This window comes from Cydia pomonella, chromosome 11 (assembly GCF_033807575.1).
Source record: "Cydia pomonella isolate Wapato2018A chromosome 11, ilCydPomo1, whole genome shotgun sequence".
NCBI classification, from domain to species: domain Eukaryota; kingdom Metazoa; phylum Arthropoda; class Insecta; order Lepidoptera; family Tortricidae; genus Cydia; species Cydia pomonella.
This window is the reverse complement of record NC_084713.1, coordinates 16,572,722-16,591,844: the sequence shown is the minus strand read 5'-3', so window position 1 is coordinate 16,591,844 and position 19,123 is coordinate 16,572,722. Positions and strand designations below refer to the sequence as shown.

At 36.8% G+C, this 19,123-nt stretch overlaps 3 protein-coding genes across 3 annotated transcripts; 2 read left to right on the top strand and 1 right to left on the bottom strand.

Moving 5' to 3' along the window:
• The first annotated feature begins 1,305 nt into the window (after positions 1-1,305).
• LOC133523001 (docking protein 2) lies at positions 1,306-5,387 on the top strand. Its single transcript, XM_061858498.1, has 2 exons — positions 1,306-1,732; positions 2,141-5,387. Exons 1-2 carry the CDS (start codon positions 1,649-1,651, stop codon positions 3,692-3,694), a joined length of 1,638 nt encoding a protein of 545 aa, XP_061714482.1. The 5' UTR covers positions 1,306-1,648; the 3' UTR covers positions 3,695-5,387.
• Positions 5,388-5,570: 183 nt separating this feature from the next.
• On the bottom strand, positions 5,571-6,466 carry LOC133523002 (DNL-type zinc finger protein-like). Its single transcript, XM_061858499.1, has one exon. The coding sequence runs from the start codon at positions 6,329-6,331 to the stop codon at positions 5,801-5,803; it is 531 nt and encodes a 176-aa protein (XP_061714483.1). The 5' UTR covers positions 6,332-6,466; the 3' UTR covers positions 5,571-5,800.
• Positions 6,467-7,608: 1,142 nt separating this feature from the next.
• On the top strand, positions 7,609-16,663 carry LOC133523000 (MMS19 nucleotide excision repair protein). The gene is given in 8 exon segments (XM_061858497.1): positions 7,609-7,922; positions 8,337-8,720; positions 11,476-11,825; positions 12,056-12,805; positions 12,807-13,514; positions 14,409-14,672; positions 15,350-15,517; positions 16,012-16,663. Coding segments are annotated over 8 exon segments (2,916 nt in total). The 5' UTR covers positions 7,609-7,834; the 3' UTR covers positions 16,216-16,663.
• Positions 16,664-19,123: the final 2,460 nt, after the last annotated feature.

The following is a 19,123-nucleotide window of genomic DNA, read 5'->3' as shown; positions in this document are numbered from 1 at the left end:
ATGTCCGTCTGTCTGTCCGATTCTGTCACAGCCACTTTTTTCCGAAACTATAAAAGCTATACTGTTCAAACTTGGTAAGTAGATGTATTCTATGAACCGCATTATGATGTTCACACAAAAATAGAAAAAAAACAATAAATTTTGGGGGTTCCCCATACTTAGAACTGAAACTCAAAAAATCTTTTTTCATCAAACTCATACGTGTGGGGTATCTATGGATAGGTCTTTAAAAATGATATTGAGGTTTCTAATATCATTTTTTTCTAAACTGAAAAGTTTGCGCGAGAGACACTTCCAAAGTGGTAAAAAGTGTGTCCCCCCCCCCCCCGTAACTTCTAAAATAACAGAATGAAAAATCTAAAAAAAATATATGATATACATTGCCATGCAAAACTTCCACCGAAAATTGGTTCGAACGAGATCTAGTAAGTAGTTTTTTTTTAATACGTCATAAAAATTAAAAAAAATTTTTTTTTTCATCAAACCCATACGTGTGGGGTATTTATGGATAGGTCTTCAAAAATGATATTTAGGTTTCTAATATCATTTTTTTCTAAACTGAATAGTTTGCGCGAGAGACACTTCCAAAGTGAAAAAATGTGTGTCCCCCCCCCCTGTAACTTCTAAAATAACAGAATGAAAAATCTAAAAAAAATATATGATATACATTGCCATGCAAACTTCCACCGAAAATTGGTTCGAACGAGATCTAGTAAGTAGTTTTTTTTTAATACGTCATAAAAATTTAAAAAAAAAAAAATTTTCATCAAACCCATACGTGTGGGGTATCTATGGATAGGTCTTCAAAAATGATATTTAGGTTTCTAATATCATTTTTTTCTAAACTGAATAGTTTGCGCGAGAGACACTTCCAAAGTGAAAAAATGTGTGTCCCCCCCCCCCTGTAACTTCTAAAATAACAGAATGAAAAATCTAAAAAAAATATATGATATACATTACCATGCAAACTTCCACCGAAAATTGGTTTGAACGAGATCTAGTGAATAGTTTTTTTTTAATACGTCAATAAATTAAAAAAAAATTTTTTCCATCAAACCCATACGTGTGGGGTATCTATGGATAGGTCTTCAAAAATGATATTTAGGTTCCTAACATCATTTTTTTCTAAACTGAATAGTTTGCGCGAGAGACAGTTCCAAAGTGGTAAAATGTGTGTCCAAAGTGGTAAAATGTTGAACAAGATCTAGCAAGTAGATTTTTTTTTAATACGTCTTAAATGGTACGGAACCCTTCATGCGCGAGTCCGACTCGCACTTGGCTGCTTTTTTTAAGGTATTTTTAAGGCTATGATATAACTGCTGCGAGTTTTTAATGTTGTCTGACTTACACAAAAAAGTATATAAAAACAAGAAAAATTATTATTCTGGCTACAGTTAATTAAGAGAAACATTAATAAAAAGATTACCAATTAATTTTCAACAAAAAACCAATATCTCAAACAGGAACAATGGCGACACAATTTTGACAGAACTGCAGCTGGCTGTCATACAACAGAACGGAATTCGCGAGCACGGGTTTTATTTTCGTTGAGATACCAATAAAGACAAGGCTTTCAATAGTATTGATATGGTTTACTGTACCCGACGATTTGCGGCGAACTTGCAAAAAAGCTTGAACGACTTGTAAAATGGAGCAGCACGACGAAATTAAATCCGGTTGTTTGTTGTTCCCTCCCGCCGGAGGGAATGTGTTTAGTAAATTTCCTAAGAAGGTAATAAACTTTTGTTTTTTTTTTTTTTCGATTACGGTGTGTTTAATAATGCAGAAGTTACGAAGTAAGTTGCGTGAGTGAATCACGCGGAACCTATAGTTGTACTACATTACGACACTGGGCCGTGAGTCACAGGTGGCTAGCAATGTGCCTTGTAGTTTCAAACTTCCGATTACCTGTTCTAAATATTATTCGACTCGAATCTCAGTTATATACCGTTCTGAAGTTTATCTATTTTTATGTATTGCTAAGTAGTTGAATTTATTCGTTATTGGGTTTTCCCTTATTATCAAAAGGAAATGATAGATATTTTATATAGATATTTCTATATAAAATTATTTGGTGTTAGGTTTTCCTTAATAACTATCTGTAGATAGTAAATTGTACTATGATTTCAATTGTTTTCAGAAAAATTGGCAACAAAAGTACTGTCTGCTTCTAAACTCCAGCAAGCAGGGTATTGAGCGATTGGAGATATATGATAATAAGGATGACATAAATACAGGTGCCATCCCCAAGATTATTACCCTTGAGAATTGTATTAAGATAACACATTCTAGTCCAAACATTATCACTGTACTTACTAAGTCACATACCCAGCAGTTCTGTGCTCAATCAGAACTGGAAACATTAGAATGGGTGAAAGCGCTGCAGTCTGTTGCATTTAAAGGCCGAGACACAAGTCCAGTTCGCTGTGATGAGGACAATGACCTCTACTGTTCGTCAGGAGAAGGAGTATTTTCAGTCAAATTGTGTCCTTCTGATGCATCAATAAGGTGTGGTCTGGAGCCGATGAGGTACCTGCTACTCCTCACTACAACTGCCATTGATTTAAGGGATGTAAATGACAATAAGCTGTATGCTACTTGGCCATATAGATATATAAGACGTTATGGTTATAGACAGGGTAAATTCACATTTGAGGCAGGAAGAAAATGTGACACTGGAGAAGGTATCTTCCATCTGGAGCATCCTAACCAATCTGAGATATTTAAGTGTGTCTCATTGAAGATGAAAACCATGAAGCAGATGATTGGCAGTGATTTAAATAGTCCAGAACACAGTGAATTTAATTTACAGGCTGGTGCAAATTTATTCCCTGGATCTAGGAGTCCCCTAGTGGCTGCCAGGCCTGATGATTTAAGCTTGAGTTCTCTTTCATTTAAAACTGCACCTTCAAGCCAGCAAAGCTCATTCTCTGAAAGAGATAGTGCACCTCTCTTAATGCCTAAGCCAGCATTAAAGCCTAAACCACAAAAACCTCCTCGAAAAATTATCACCATGCCCAAGGCCCTTGTGAAAGAGTTATGTAGTTCAACAGATGAAAGCATAGATTTTGGAAGATATAAAAAACTTGAGAATTATGAGCCAATTGATCAAGTGAAAAGAGACCCAAGCCCTCCTTCTGTGCCATATGACAAGGTGGAAGTTCGTAGTGAAGCTTGGAAAACTCTGGGCATTGAAGACCCTGACCACACTGAGTTTACACCTAATTTGGGTGACAACCCTAACTGCCTGAAACTTATATCAAGATCACAAGATAATTTGAACACTTCTGGCCCAGAAGGTTCTAGAATTATACTGTTACCAAGTCCAATGGTTGATCCAGAGGATGAAAACTATGACAGACTACAGTATTTTGGTTCTACAAGTAAGTTGAATAAGTCTGCAAAGTATAAGAAGGTTGAAGCCCGTCCAACAACATTGATTCCTGGGGATCAAAAGAGTAAAGATACTTGGAATGATTATGATGAAGTGGAGAATGTGATGCAGACTGCAAGATTGGCTGATGATTCTCATCTGGGATATGGTATGATACGGAAACCGAATGCACCAGGGCCTCAAGTACCCACTGCTGCACAAGCTCAGGCTCTGCAAAATCAGGTCAGTTTGGAAGAGGTCAACCATAACACATGTAATGGGACTGACTATGCAGTTATTAGCCGTCCAAAAAGGGTGTAAGGTTACTTTTAAACTGTTATTATTAGTATTACAGCGAATATTATACACTAAGACTGATTTTTTTTCGAAAATTTGAATAGGAAGAGATTATCGTGGGTAAACATTTAGATGAAAATATTCAAAAATGTATATGTTATGAATTATACTTAAAATGACAAGAAATTACTATTTGCATTCCACTTTTTACTTTCCACAATTTAGGTAAGTGCTTATACATTTTATAGGTCTATGTATATAACTGTAAGTGTGATGAATACACACAATGTTTATTTTCCTTATATTTAAGATATTGATTTACAGACCATGTGATTACACAGTGCCTTATTGCTCTTAGTATAAGGACTAATTCTAGATTTCTACAGTGACAAGTCTACCAGTTGGTGCCAATATACTTTATATGTTTAAATGTAGTGTTAGTGTACCATAATTTACTTATATTATGCATATAAAGATCATTGACTTAAAAAGTATTTGATTACCCATTTCAGTATTTAGGTTTTATAGCCTGGTTATGTTAATGTCAAAGGTGTCATAAAAGATATATTTTCATCAATTAAGGATAAGTGTCTAGAGATCAGATTATTGGTAACACTTATTGGTTTGGTAGTCATTTTATTTTGAAATAAGTGGGACGGATGTTGCTATGTTGGATATTGACAATCAGTTGCAAGTACCTGTGCAGCTTCTTTTTCATTTACTATAGGATTATTAACATCATCAGTAGCTATTGTCAACCATCTGCTGGGCATGGGGGCCTACCGCGAAAACCGAAATTGCGGGGATCTTTCCCTTTTACTCTCAGTAAGACGTAATTAGAGTGAAAGAGAAAAATGCCCACAATTGACGAACTTCAATTTTCGTGTTAATAGCCCAGGCCTCTTCTTTTTGCACAAATAGTTTGTAAAATGTGAAGTAGGGTTTATTCTTGTAAGAGTCCTATGTATAGGGTTGCCATACGTCCTGTATATACGGGACGGTCACCGTATTTAAGTATTGCGTCCCGTTTTTGTCCTGTATATTTATATCACTGCAGAATACCTATATAAATGGTCACAGTCATCTCTGTTTAACCAACTTGTTTCTTCACATGTGTGAGTTAAAGCTATGTGAATAGCCGGGTCCACACAGCGAGCATACGTGCGAGGCAATCTCTTCACGCACAAAACGGCCAGTGTAGACGTGCTTCAGCCGAGGCGGCACACTCGGGCTTGGAAAACGCGCGGTTCGCCTCGGCCGACGCACGTTTACACTGGCCGTTTTCTGTGTAAGGAGATTGCCTTGTGTATGCTCGCTCTGTATGGACCCGGCTAATACGTATTTTCCCCCGCCCCCCACACTACCCTACTACCCCCTGCGTTGTCCCAATCAGTTCAGAATAAATATGGCAACCCTACCTATAAAAGCATTCCTGTAAACAATCAGTATTTTCACTACACCTTATAAGTTTTATGACCTAACTTTATGCAAAATCAATATGAAAAAAATCATTGCTCTTCATACATTTCAATTATTAAAATTTTGTCAAAAGTTATCTTGAAATTTTAATACAATGCAGTGTTACCAATATTTTATTAGGATTATCTATACAAGTAGATTACCGCACATATAGTCTATGTATAATTTTATTAAAGCCATATTATTGGGACTTATTTTATAAACTGAAAATATTGATAAATAAAATCATAATCCGGTTCCTTGGTTGTATTATTTAATAATTAATATCTTCCTAAATTACATAACTTTGTAACACCATTTTATAATAACCGACTTATGTACTGATACTTCAATCAGTTCTTAGTACTGAGTCCATTGAATCTAAATTTGTTGTTCACCCACAAAAGTGAGGATTGTAATGAATACATAATAGACCAGCATATTTATTTAACTGAAATATATTTAGTTGCATAGTCTTCTAATATTAATTTAATTTCAACAAGCAACTAAAAATTGTTTAATAGAAATCACTCCCAATACAATATAGCATATTTAGGGTTTGCATGATCCGGATAATTTAATACATTTCGGATCCGGATCCGCCCTAAGCATATTGTGATTTAAATCTTGAAAAAAAATGTTGAATTAATAATCTACAGATTACACTACTCTTCATGGTTTTGGTAATGTGGCTAACTCTTCAGCTTCCGATTTCTCTATATTCTTGACCATTTCGGTTGCAATAAACTCTAGATCTTCTGACAAAATTTTCTGAACCGTTTCTCCCTTCTCAGCCATGATATCTTCTATATTTTTCTTTCCATTCATATCACTGAACCAATTTAAGTTGTCAGCAATCAGGTGTCTGTGTTCGCAACCATCACAATTCACGATCACGACTCCCTTGTAGTAGGCAAGTTTTGTGATGAACTTTGTGCTTCTGGTATTACATTTTTTGCAGGTATACATTAATTGGAATTTGCCTTGTATCTGCACCTGTTCAGCGGCTTGAACATCTGTGAACTTGGTGCTAGTTGTGCTGAAGTTCCTTGGAGATACCGTTGTTGAAGCTACCGTTTTCGCAGGGGCAACCAGACGTCTTCCAAAATATGAATTTCCATTGCTTGGAAAGAATACTATGCTGTTTAATAAACGGGGCGTGTGGTATTTCACTACGAAATCTATCAAAGTTTTGTGCGACATATTTGATAGAATTAATGTTCACGCTTTGATAAGACTTAGTATTGCATCACTACCAATAAAATGTAAAAATAATATACATATATGCTAACTGCGCGCGACTACACGCCGTTCGCCCTCGCGTGCCCCTCGTGACATCGTAACACATTTGACAGCTGTCACTGACACACTTGTCAGTCAATCTGTTTCAGTTATATTATGTACCGCTCAAAAGTTACGTGACACATTTGCTGTTTCGCGTGTTTTTGATGAGCTTAAATATAAAAATACAGAAATGTTGCCAGGTTATATGTATTTCGACACTTACTGATTTATTATATTATATTCGAGTCAGAGAGTTTACATAGGTAACTTCAACAAACATTCTTAGACTTTGACTACCTTAAATTACAATAACTTTTAAAGGATGGAGGAAGTATTGTTAGCCATACTGTTAAGGGTCCCCGGCAAGCTCAGTTCTTTATACAAGCGTAATTGTGCTCTCACTTTAAAAGTTAAAACGACTTGATAGATTGTTCTGAAACCTTGTAGTATTTCTAGAAATTTAATTGTAGCCTCCGGTACCATAGTTCAAAAATACTGCGATTTTAGGATTTTCATACATAAATTGTTTTTGCTCTATTTAGCTTATTTTATAAGGTGGAGCAATATAAAGTAATTTCAGCTTTAGATATACCATGTCATTGTCATGTATGTATGTGCAACGTTTCGTTACTATCCGACACATAGTTTTAAAAAGAGAACAAATCTCTTTGTACCGTATGGTATTATTATTAATATGTTTCTCAGAGCGTGAGAACCTTATACATCTCCAAAGTTAATGTATTAACCGTGGAGACTATACGTCTCTGTAATATTGTATAATATGCTTGACAATTTCATTTTGACACTTGGAGAGATTTTACACCTCCAAATCTTATTAGTATTAGTACTTTGACATTGGGGACCTTTTACATCTCCAGATTTAATGTATGTATAACTATAGCGATTATACATCTCTGTTGTATTGTAGTAATTATTTATTTTAATATTATTATAATGTAAAGTTTACCCAAGTATTGGCTGTTGTATTTATAAATGTTGTTATGTATTTTTCATGTCACTACGATGTTGATATAAATGTTGGATTGAGTTGTAAAAGAGCCCTTAAGGCCTAGGTACTTACAGAATAAATTTTTGAATGTTTGAATGGGAAGGTGAAATTCAGCCGAGCTTGCCGGGGACTTACTATTACTACTACACAACACTTTATCTTCTATATTTCGAAATTTTCGAATATTTAGCTAGAAATGCTCTAGCAACATCGGTCAAATCTAACGTAACCTAAAAATTGGTGATTCTTTAGCGTAAATAAAAAATTAAATAAGTATAAATTCTTTTAGTTTTTCAACGTTAATGAAATTTAAATCAGAAGATGTGTAAACCGCGTAACAAAAAGATCATAGGTACCTAAGGAAGTATTTCCATTGCAAACACTTAAGTCTTAGTAGCTTTCCTTTCAGCAAAATGGATTCTGTGTGGTTTAGAGCAGAGTTGTCTGATGAAATAATACGGAATGAAGACATATTCGCTAAAACATCGAGTATTGTTACTGGTAAGTACAAATATTGCGGTGTGCTTCCGTTCTTGGTGTAATTTTAAAGAAGTAATTACTACAATGAAAAATCCTACAGTTGTAATTCATTCTATTTGTTTTCGCTTATTTATTTCGTCATTGTCATTTTGTAACGATTATTCTAATTTACACTATCCTTGGCCTCATGACCTGGCCTGGTAAACAGTTCCTTATCATATATTTGTCAAATATTTTCCTAACAACTTTTTACATTGGGTCATAATTATGAATTATGAATTTATGATTCATTAATCAAATTAAGTAATTTTTTCTCAAGAACTTAGGGTAGGTAGGAAGTTTTATTGAAACCTTTCTGCTCTTCAGTCACTTACATCTCTTCTAGCGTTAACTCCATGTTTGAATTGTATGTATCTAATAATTTTTTTTTTGTAGACATAATATCTTTTCACATAGACATAACACGCCTTGTTGAAAATATGGCCGGAGTCCTTACAAACAAAGAACCTGAAAATCGTGAAAAAGGAATGAGATTCTATACCAAAATCTTAAAAGAATTACCAAGAGATTTCTTATCGGAAAAGCAAGTTAAATATATAACAAGATTTTATATCGACCGTTTAAAGGACAACCATAGAGTTATACCATCAGTTTTAGAAGGATATTTGGCTATCATTGATATGAAGAACTATGATGTGCAGGGTAGTGGGGAATTCTTTACTATGCTGTTTAGAGAAGTACCGTGCCAGTCACAAGTGAGACAAGACAGGCAGAATATCTATTTGATTATAAAGAGGTTACTAGAGAAAGATATTGAATGTAAGTATTACAATTTCCTTTATTGTTTATTATTTTTATAAGTTTATAATATATTATAGGACATTATTACACAAATTGACTAAGTCCCACAGTAAGCTCAATAAGGCTTGTGTTGTAGGTACCTAGACAACGATATATATAATTGAAAATACCCATGACTCAGAAACAAACATCCGTGTTCATCACACAAATACAGGGTGACCTTAGCCATTGGACAAACCCTGAAATCCCATGTAGGGTTGTTCTTGTTCTCCTAAAGCACCCCAGAGGTGCAAATAGCCTTCAAAAGCTCGCGCCACGCCTTCCTATCTTCAGCTCGTCTTCTGGCCTCACTCCACCTCAACGCTCCAGTCTTAGGACGGACCGTTGCCAAGAATGTACAGGATGCCTGGAGCCACGGCTTCCGTCCGGCGGTCTCCACGCGAAAGCTGCATGCATGCTGCCATGCATTATTCGTTTTCCCTCTTCGAATAGTATGTCCTATCCATCTCCATTTCCGTGTCGCAATTTCTTCGTCAATAGGTGTTTGCCGGCACATACTCCATAGGTCTTCATTTCGAATGGTTTTTGGCCAGAAAACGCGAAGGATCGACCTGAGGGACTTGTTGACTCCACTCACTCTCCACGTTTTGCAGCCAAAAATCAACACAGATTTCACAATGGATTTGAAGAGGGAAAGTTTGACTCGTCGCGTGAGCATATTCGACTCCCAAACAGCCTTTAACTGAGCGAAGTAGTGTTACTTCTCAGGAATGCTCTGACGTTAATATTTTTTTAATTAGAACAAAAGATAAAGAAATAATTTTTTCGCAAAAAAGTTATTTGCAATAATCGACAACAAAAAGAAACACACTGTGTTAATCTTTGGCAGTGTTTTTGACAATTTGTTCGAAATATTTGATAATGATGACATTTTTCAAGAGTCAGAAGCTTATTAGTGTCTTATATAAAAAAGATAATCAAAGAGGTCGAATAAAGTTCCATACTATTCTTTGAGGATATTACTTTAGGAGCTACTAACACATACAGGCTGCTCCAAAGTAAAAAATGGTAATTTGTTAATTTCTTCGAAACTGCTACACCGGTTGTTATGATACTTTGTACACTGGTTCTAAATACCCTAATGCATATGTACATTTCGGCTTTGACCAATGGCTAGGGACACACTGTATATGCTCTTACCAGGATTTGAATCCGGGACCATCAGCTTCATAGGCAGGGTCACTACCCACTAGGCTAGACCGGTTGTCAAATTGGATGTCTTCTCTCTCCTTCTTCTTTAGCCCTTCTCTACCCTTCGGGTGTAGGCCTCCTTCATTTTATGCCACTCGTCACGGTTCTGTGCGACCTGGAGCCACTTCTTCCCCGCAGTTCTTTTGATGTCGTCGTCCCAACGCATCTGGGGTCTACTTTGAAGACGTTCCTCCCCCCATGGTCGCCACCCCAGTAGACGTTTGCTCCACGAATCGCTTTTTCGTGCTATATGACCAGCCCATTCCCACTTCAGTCTGGCTACGCGTTTTACAACATCGCTGACCTTGCTCTTCTGTCTCAGCCACTCATTCGTTTTACGGTCTCAATGTGATCCCAACTAGTTTTCTCTCTAGCGCCCGTTGGACAACGCTTAACTTATGTAATATGTCCTTGGTGAAGACCCAGGTTTCACCTCCATAAGTGAGAACTGGCAGGATACATTGGTCAAATATGCGGGCTTTTTGTTCGGCCTTAAATTTCATTTTGAAGGCAAACTCTAAATTCGAATAGGCTGCCGAGGCTGTCTGTTGATCTCATTGGTTTGGTTCCTCTTCCCGGTCACTATCTCTTGTCCCGAATATACGTATTTATCGACAGTTTCGATGGCGGTATTGTCAACTGTGATATTCGCCTGGACTTCCGTATTGGTCATAACTTTTGTCTTGTCTAGATTCATTTCCAGGCCACACCGTATGGAAGCATCACTGATGATGTATATAATATTAAATATTTTTATACATCCAATTGGCTTATGTCCTGCTCTATGAGGATAACTTATTTGAATCTTTTTGTAATTCACAATTAACCTCTGTAGTTAGCAAAGGAGTTGATGTAGTTGTATGACAATATACCACATGTATACAGTCACTAATAATATATCAAGGAGCTCAAAAGCTTTGTCTTGATTAGAGGGTATGTTCAGATACAGTGTAAACTCCATATAAAGTCACTTGATATAACGATTAACTCCCTTGCTCGCTTGCTATGCTAGCTTGATATAACGGTTAACTCTAACAATTAACTTAACATCGACATTAGTATTATTTTCTTTCTATATAATGAAAACTCTATAGCATCAAAAAATGTCTGGTCCCTTGAGTGTCGATATAAAGTTTACACTGTATTTGTGAAGCTTGCTTGTATTTGTGAATGCTTGAAGTATTGTGAGATGATGGATGATAGGCTAGCTTACTAGCATACAGGTACTCCTGTATGTGATGATTTTTTTGTCTTGTAAATCTGTTTCCATATCTAGTTTCTTATGTTTTGTTTCATGTATTCTTATTTTATTCATTTGTTACAATTTAGTTTCTCGGTATATTAGTGTGAACTGTAATGCCGTGTAAATAAATGTGTCAAATAAATAAATTTGTGAAGGCCTTGGCTGCTTGATAACTGTGTTGTCTGTTATTCTATACCTGATTAACAACACCAGCATAATTTACGAGTAGGAGGAGAAAATCTGTTATCAATTATTGTCAATTGTCAATTTATTTTTCAGACATGAAAACTTTGGGGCCAGACTTTGTCTATGGATTCATATCAGCAATGGATGGAGAGAGGGACCCACGTAACTTACTGTTTCTATTTGGATTTCTTCCAACGTTCCTGAGACATATACCACTTGGACATTTAGTTGAAGAAATGTTCGAAGTGATCTCATGCTATTATCCAATTGATTTTCATCCATCACCGGAAGATCCGGCAGCTGTGTCCAGACAAGACTTAGCGGATGAACTGTGTCCGTGTTTGTGTGCTATACCACAGTTTGGGGAGCATTGCCTGGTATTGTTGTTAGAAAAGTTGGATTCCAGCTTAAGGTTGGCCAAACTTGATTCATTGAAGCTATTGGTTAGTTTGTTTTGTTTAATTTGATATTAATTACAAATGATAAACAATAAAAAGTGTTGACATGCAAGAGTCAAACTATATTCTGGATGTGTTGGTGGCCAAAGCTAAGCCAAATTTTACAACAAACACTTGATTATGTAAACACATCTTCTTAATTTCATAGTAACTAATGATCATTCGGTGAATTTCATGACTATGCTAAGGTTAAAATAGTTTTTCCTCTTTTTCAGGAAAAAAGCTGCAAGACATTTCACCCAGAAGCTTATGATCCCTTCCTGAAAGCTTTATGGTCTTCAGTGAACAGGGAAATATCTCACAAAACCGATGAGGAACTAAAAATGGCTGCCCACCAAGCATTATCAGCATTAGTTGCTAAATTGGCAACTTCTTGCAACACAAGTCAATCATTCGAGAATTTCGTTAAAGGAATACTTATCTCCATGCAAACTGCTATAGCAGAGGCCTCCACAGTCGCACAGTTTGTTCAAGCTACTAAAGTACTACTGACAACTGCAAATGCTTCAAAAGAATCTTGTGTTCTCATAACCAAATCCATGATACCTGCTGCTCTGGCATTTTACGAACTAAACCAAACTCGGAAACTACAAATAGCAACATTAGATTTTCTAGGTGATCTATATGAACTGGCGGTACATTGGGAAGTATTAGATGATATCGAAAAGCAGGTCATTGAAATACCTCAGTTATGCTTGACAGCAGTCAGCCAGCCTGATAAGGAATACCAAATAGCAGGTTTCAAAGCGATGATAAGAGTAAAGAAAGTCATAGAAACAGAATTAATTGTGCCGTTTGTCGAAGTATTGATTCATAATATCCAACATAGTCAAGAAAATGATGTTTTAAGCGTAAGTGTGGAGGCAGTTCATGCTTTAGCTAGAAAATACCCGGAAACTATCATGGCATTGGTGGTCAAAGGGAAATGTGATTTAGAAAACTTGACTCAAGACAAAACTGGTTTGAAAAAAACGACTGAATTTACTCTCAAACTTGGCAAGTATAGATGATTTTACGAAAGTAATTATAGAGGAAATGTTGAAATTGATCACTTCAAAAGACCAGGAGGCCTTAAAAGTTGTAGAGGCACTAAGTGAATCCATGTCTAATTCAAGTTTGTACAGTGACCAAAAATTGATGCAAATCGAGAGTGACCACGGTCTCATAGACTCCATACTTTCCTGGCTTATAAATGAGGTGCCTTTAAACACACTAGACTCCTTAACCCATGGATATTCCTTGATTTCTACAACTATAGCCAGTTTGCCAGCTGAGAAGCAATGTAATATTCTGGCAAAACACACACAAACGGTTTTAGAAAAAAGTAAAAACGAAGAATGTTATTTCCTCACCTTAGAATCTTTGTATAACTCTTTGCATACAACAGTTTTTGAAACTAATTTTCCTGAGATTATGTTGTTAAGTTTGAAATTGTCGTTATCTTCTGATGATGAACTTACTAGAAGAAAAGCATGCAGTTTAGTAGCTCATTTTATGAACAAAGCAGAATACGGCCAAAAGTTCGATATTTTATATGATCAATTGAAGAATCATTTGACAACTTGTAATAGAGATAGTGAGAAATTGTGTCCAAGACTTATAATGCTGTATGGATGGATAACCAAAGCTTTGGTATTGAGAGGAAGCAATCTATTCCAGTTTTGGTTAGAAAAAGTAAGTTTTGATCATTTCTTCAGGAAAAAAGCTTCCGCAGGGATCTCTATAACGATTTCTTGCGACCTTCATTGTCATTCTGCCTGATTGGCGTCCATCTCTTGCTACGTCACAGCAAGTGTATGGAGTACTACAGCACTCAAGTGATTCACTGTGAGTGTAGAGCTGTAGAGTGTAGAATGCACACTTAATAAATTTTCAAATTATAAGAATTTTAGCATGTACCGTAAGTGCCCCAACTTAAGTACCCGTGTCGCTGTTTAAAAAAGTGGTTACTTATGTTAGGACACCTGACTGTACATGTATAGTCTGGTAAACACAACTTGTCAATCAGTAAGAACCAGGAAAACTATACTCATTCCTTTCTTTTGAGTGCTAACTAGCGTATAGTATGAATTTTTCTCAAATGATTTTTACGGTCTAAGTCCCTAATCTGTTAAACAAAAGCCATTATTTCTTTTGTGCGAGCGGTGGGCTCCCGTTTTGAGCGCTTCTTCTGTGTTGTCTGTCTGTGAGTTGTTTTTGTGTAAAATGTCAAGATGCACAGCATATTATTTATTTATTTATATTATAGGACATTATTACACAAATTGACTAAGTCCCACAGTAAGCTCAATAAGGCTTGTGTTGAGGGTACTTAGACAACGACATATATAATATATAAATATTTATAAATACTTAAATACATAGAAAACACCCATGACTCAGGAACAAATATCCATGCTCATCACACGAATAAATGCCCTTACCAGGATTTGAACCCGGGACCATCGGCTTCATAGGCAGGGTCACTACCCACTAGGCTAGACCGGTCGTCAAAGGATATAAGTATCGTAATTTGTCATCTTTCTTATCACTGACAACTTTTAATCAACATTTTAATACACATTACAGATAACAAAAGTCCTATCAATACCAGACTACAGCCTAGCCAGCGCTGAAGCGATCTATCTCATCATGACCGATGACCCCGACCATTTGACCCCCAAGCACCACTGCCGAATAAGCTTACTATACAGACAAAGGATGTATCAGAGCTTCTCAGCTTTGGCGAGTAAGCTGGAAGTGACCGATGGTACGAAGGAGAATGTGTTACTTAGCTGGGCCTATGTGTTGGCTAAGGCGCCTAAGACTGTACTTAATAGTGAGGTTAATAAGGTAAGGCGCATTTATACCTTATTATATACCCTCTATGGTTTAAAAACAGCAAATCACGCCTATCATAAAGATAAACTGTTTTGTTTTATGTGTGATCACATGCCGCTATGGCGGTCGTAACTTTCCATCCATGAACACATCATCGAGAGATTATAATATCTGTGTAGATAAAGCAGTGTATGTAACTGTACTTAATTAGGCATTAAAACACTCGCGTGATCTTTTTATGAAACTCGCTTTCAACCCACACTCGTATATCAGGGCTGGTCATTGACCTTTCATTATGTTGCTGTCACATAAATTACTATTGTTAGATTATTAGATCTACTAATACAATATTATTAGTATTATTGCTTAAGGACAATGCTCGATTTAGAGGTCTGGAGGCCTCGGGCAATAAAGGAGTGGAGGCCCCCTGGCCTCAAATTATTTTCCAAATAAAGTGGTAAATTTTCCGAAGTCTATTGTGGGGGCCCTATTTCGTGGAGGCCCCAGGGCTGTAGCCCCGGTTGTCCTCCTCTAAATCCGGCCCTGCTTAACGAATGTAAAGATGTTTCAAGCAATGTTCAATGTTAGTCAAGCCTCGTCTTGTGGGCTATGAACCTACGGATTTCTGAATAGGTAATCCATTCCGATTTTGAGGTTATTTGCTTACCACTTATCCTTATTGTTTGCAGGTCGTGCCCCTAGTGATCGATTCCCTACAGTACGACAACAAGGATCTGTTACTCGTCATGACCGATGTGCTATCGTATCTGGTGCAAGCAAAACACGCCACCGTGGCTGATAGTATACAGACCATTTTGCCACGGCTGGTCAATTTATCCAAATATGTTAAATCTATGGTGAGATATTTTATTTGGATTTAATTGTTTGTTAGAGGGAAAAATTATAGGATATATGTACAGTCAGCGTCAAATACTTCGTAGCAGTCAAAGTGGCCAAATAGTTCGGTACACCATACTAAATATATGGTGTACCGAACTATTTGGCTACTTTGGTTGCTACAAAGTATTTGACGCTGACTGTACCTATTTACAGACGGTAGCTAAAGAATTTTAGTAATAGCTCTGAAAACATAAGAAAACTGAATTTATTTTGAGGAACGCAGATATTGATTTTAGAGAAAGATTAATATTACGTGAGAAAGATTGGTATTAAAAATCTTCATACCAGAGGGCCTACCGCGAATCACGTTCACGTTCGTTCGTTCTCTGTCGCACTTGTAAATTCGTACGTAAGTGGGACAGAGATGCAACACGTCGAACGTGGTTCGCGGTAGGCCCTCAGAATATTTACGAACCCTAAACTAACCTTAGAATATTTTCATTATTTCCAGGACGTCAGAATAAAAAGTCTCCAATGCCTATTCGACATAGCGCACACTTACCCCACCATGCTCCTGCTTCCATTCAAGCAAGACGTGTTGTTAGACCTGGCGCCATCTCTCGACGACAAGAAGCGCCTCGTGCGCAACATGGCCGTGAAGGCGCGCACGAGGTGGTTCCTCATTGGCGCGCCGGGGGAGGATAAGACGAATTGAACCAATAGGAATTATGTGAAAAGACTTGATGGCCTATCGACATCATAGAAAAATCGAATATCCTTATCTGTTTCTTTAATTGCTGTTGCATATTCGAGCGATAGAGAGGCATGATATATAACTATTTTTAATTTTTCAATGTTGGCGGCAGAGCTTCAGACTAATTTTTTTTTGTTATTTTTTTAAAAATATCCAGTTCTATACCTCGAATTCAGGTAATTGGCTACTTAAAACGTCTTCCAAATTTTAAAATCGAAAGTTATATATGGCAAGATTGGCAAGTAAAGTTTGGCATTTAAACTGTCACAAAATGGCCTCTCATCGTTTTTCCCCTATGTTTCTCGTAATTATTACTTATGCATGAATAGTAGCAATGAGTCTACAAAAAAGTTAATATAATATTGTTAATGCAGGAATATACGCAAATAAATATCATGTTATAACGGCACAGTATTTTTATTTATTTTAGTAATCTAAACAGACGCAAAAGTTGTACTTATTATTCGATATAGCGTACACCTACCCTACCATGTTCCTGAGGGCTTACCGTCTGTCGCCCTTTAAATTCGCACGTAAATGTGATACGGAGGCAACTCGTCGAACGTGGTTCGCGGTAGGCCCTCTTGCTTACATTCCACAGAACTAAGATGATAAAAAAATGCGACCAAAAATTAAACGCAAGTATGTGCGTAAATTGTCTATGTAGATAAACAAGGGTTATTCCCACTAATTACCACCAAGTTGTTGTTGTACCAGTGGTAACTACTGGGATTTTTCTCCCACCTTTTACTACTGGGAAAAGGTGGGTTTTTCCCAGTAGTTACCACAAAATTTTTGTAAGAGTTCAATACTTATAAAAATAGTATAGTCTACCAGTTTAGCAGTGGTAACTACTGGGTTTTTTTTTGCCAGTAGTTGTAAAAGGTGGGAAAAAAATCCAGTATTTACCACTGGTAACAACTTGGTGGTAACTAGTGGGTATAACCCATCAAAAATAGTTATGTCATGTTACAACATAATTATTAATGGGTATCATTTAATCGATCTGCAAAAATATTCCTATTTTGATGAACAAAAATATATATTTGGTCAGCCAAAATGTATACTTGGTCAGCAACTTATGGTTAGCAAGTATTTTTAAACCAGTTCGTAATTAATGTCTTACTGAGCTGCTCTAAATTGATTTGGTTGGCAAATTAATTATTTGATCGGCAGTAAGCGATCCACCATTAATCAAATTTTGATAAGCAACCAGTGGGTAAGCGGATTATTTCATTTTGGATTACAATTTACCTGATCCGCAAAAATTGGTTACCTGAAAAATCAGTTGATAAGCAAATGTTTAACAAACTTAACCTAAGGGGGTATCCCCATTCCTAATCAGCTGATTTTTTAAACAAAAGAAAGATTGGTCATCATTTGATTACTTTCCTTTCATTTTGTCCTTTAAAAAACTTACTGCCCATTCAAGGGTAAAAATTTACAATATGGACTTATCGACCATTATACCATACGATACGGTGAGGGGTGAGGGGGCCGGCGGGGTGCAGCTGTTGGATCTGGGTAGCTCCGGCGCTGCGGAAGAGCAGCCCTTCCGCCCTCGCGGCAAAACAGCACGGTCGGTCACTACACTCGGCTCCGCAACTCGCTCCCGCACTCTGTCACAGCGTGCAGCGGGCGAGCGCTGCCTTCCCTCCGCGCCTCCGTTTTCGCAATGGCTCTTTAGGGGTAGGACAGACAAGACCACGTGAATAGTGTTGTGCTCTGATTCGGTTTTAGTTGACCTTGAGATTTTGGTAACCTTGAGATTTTGGTGGTGGTGAGATCTTGTCACGTGGGCTGGTTTCGCTCCGCCTGCAACTCTGCCGATTTTTTAAATCAAATGTTAGCCACCTTATTATATCAGATTACCATTCCTTTAATATGCATAGGTACCATATGAATTAAACTGCGTAACGACATGTTTTTTCTACCAACCAATTTTTTAATCTTGCTGATCAAATAATAATTTTGCAGCTCAACAAAAATAATAATAACTTAACTACTTACTTACTTTAACTGCTTAATTGAGCAGTTAAATTATGACAGAAGCAGATTGATATTGTTTTAAATGTTGACCGTTTGTGAATTATTTGCTGAATAAGAGTTGTATCTCGATATTTATTTATTGTCAGCAAAATTGTTGCATGCTTTCCAAATGATTTAATGGCATTTTTTTCTTGCAGATCAGTTTTAAAAACGGCTGATCATTTAATTACTTCTCATTATAATCTGTCGGTGTTAGACTGGTTTTTCAAATGTGTTTTTTTTTTTTTAATTTTATTTATTTCGAATCTGGGAGATCCATATAGTTAGTAAAGTACAACAAATCTTAAAATTCATTAAGGTTACGTATAACTAACAAACAATTTACAAATAATTAATAGACACTTAAGATACACACAAATAGCCCAATAAATACTTTATATAATAAAATAAATAAAATTTAGGCAATCTTGATGCATCATTTCTCAGCATTTGTTGCTGGCACATGTAGACTATTCCAGTGCTTGAGCAATGGTGCATCTATCTTACCTGCTAACGTTTTCAGGATACTATTGTTACTGCCGCCCAGCCCAGTCTCCGCATAAGTATCGCCGATCTGTTGCGTATAATCGCAAAAAAGTCGTTGTGTCGTCATGAAAACGTTGTTGTACTGTATTCGTAGTCCCTTGTATGCTCGCTGAGTATAGCTGGCCCACAGGCTGCAGGTATAAAAATATTGGAAGAAATACCTTAAACAGTGTCTTTTTCAGATCTTTATTACACCTTGCAAACCTGCGCGCCAGCATATTTGCGGGAACGGCCAACGCTCTACGCTCTCTATGTTGAGGTCATCCTTAAGGTGTTCGGAGACCCAGTGACAATT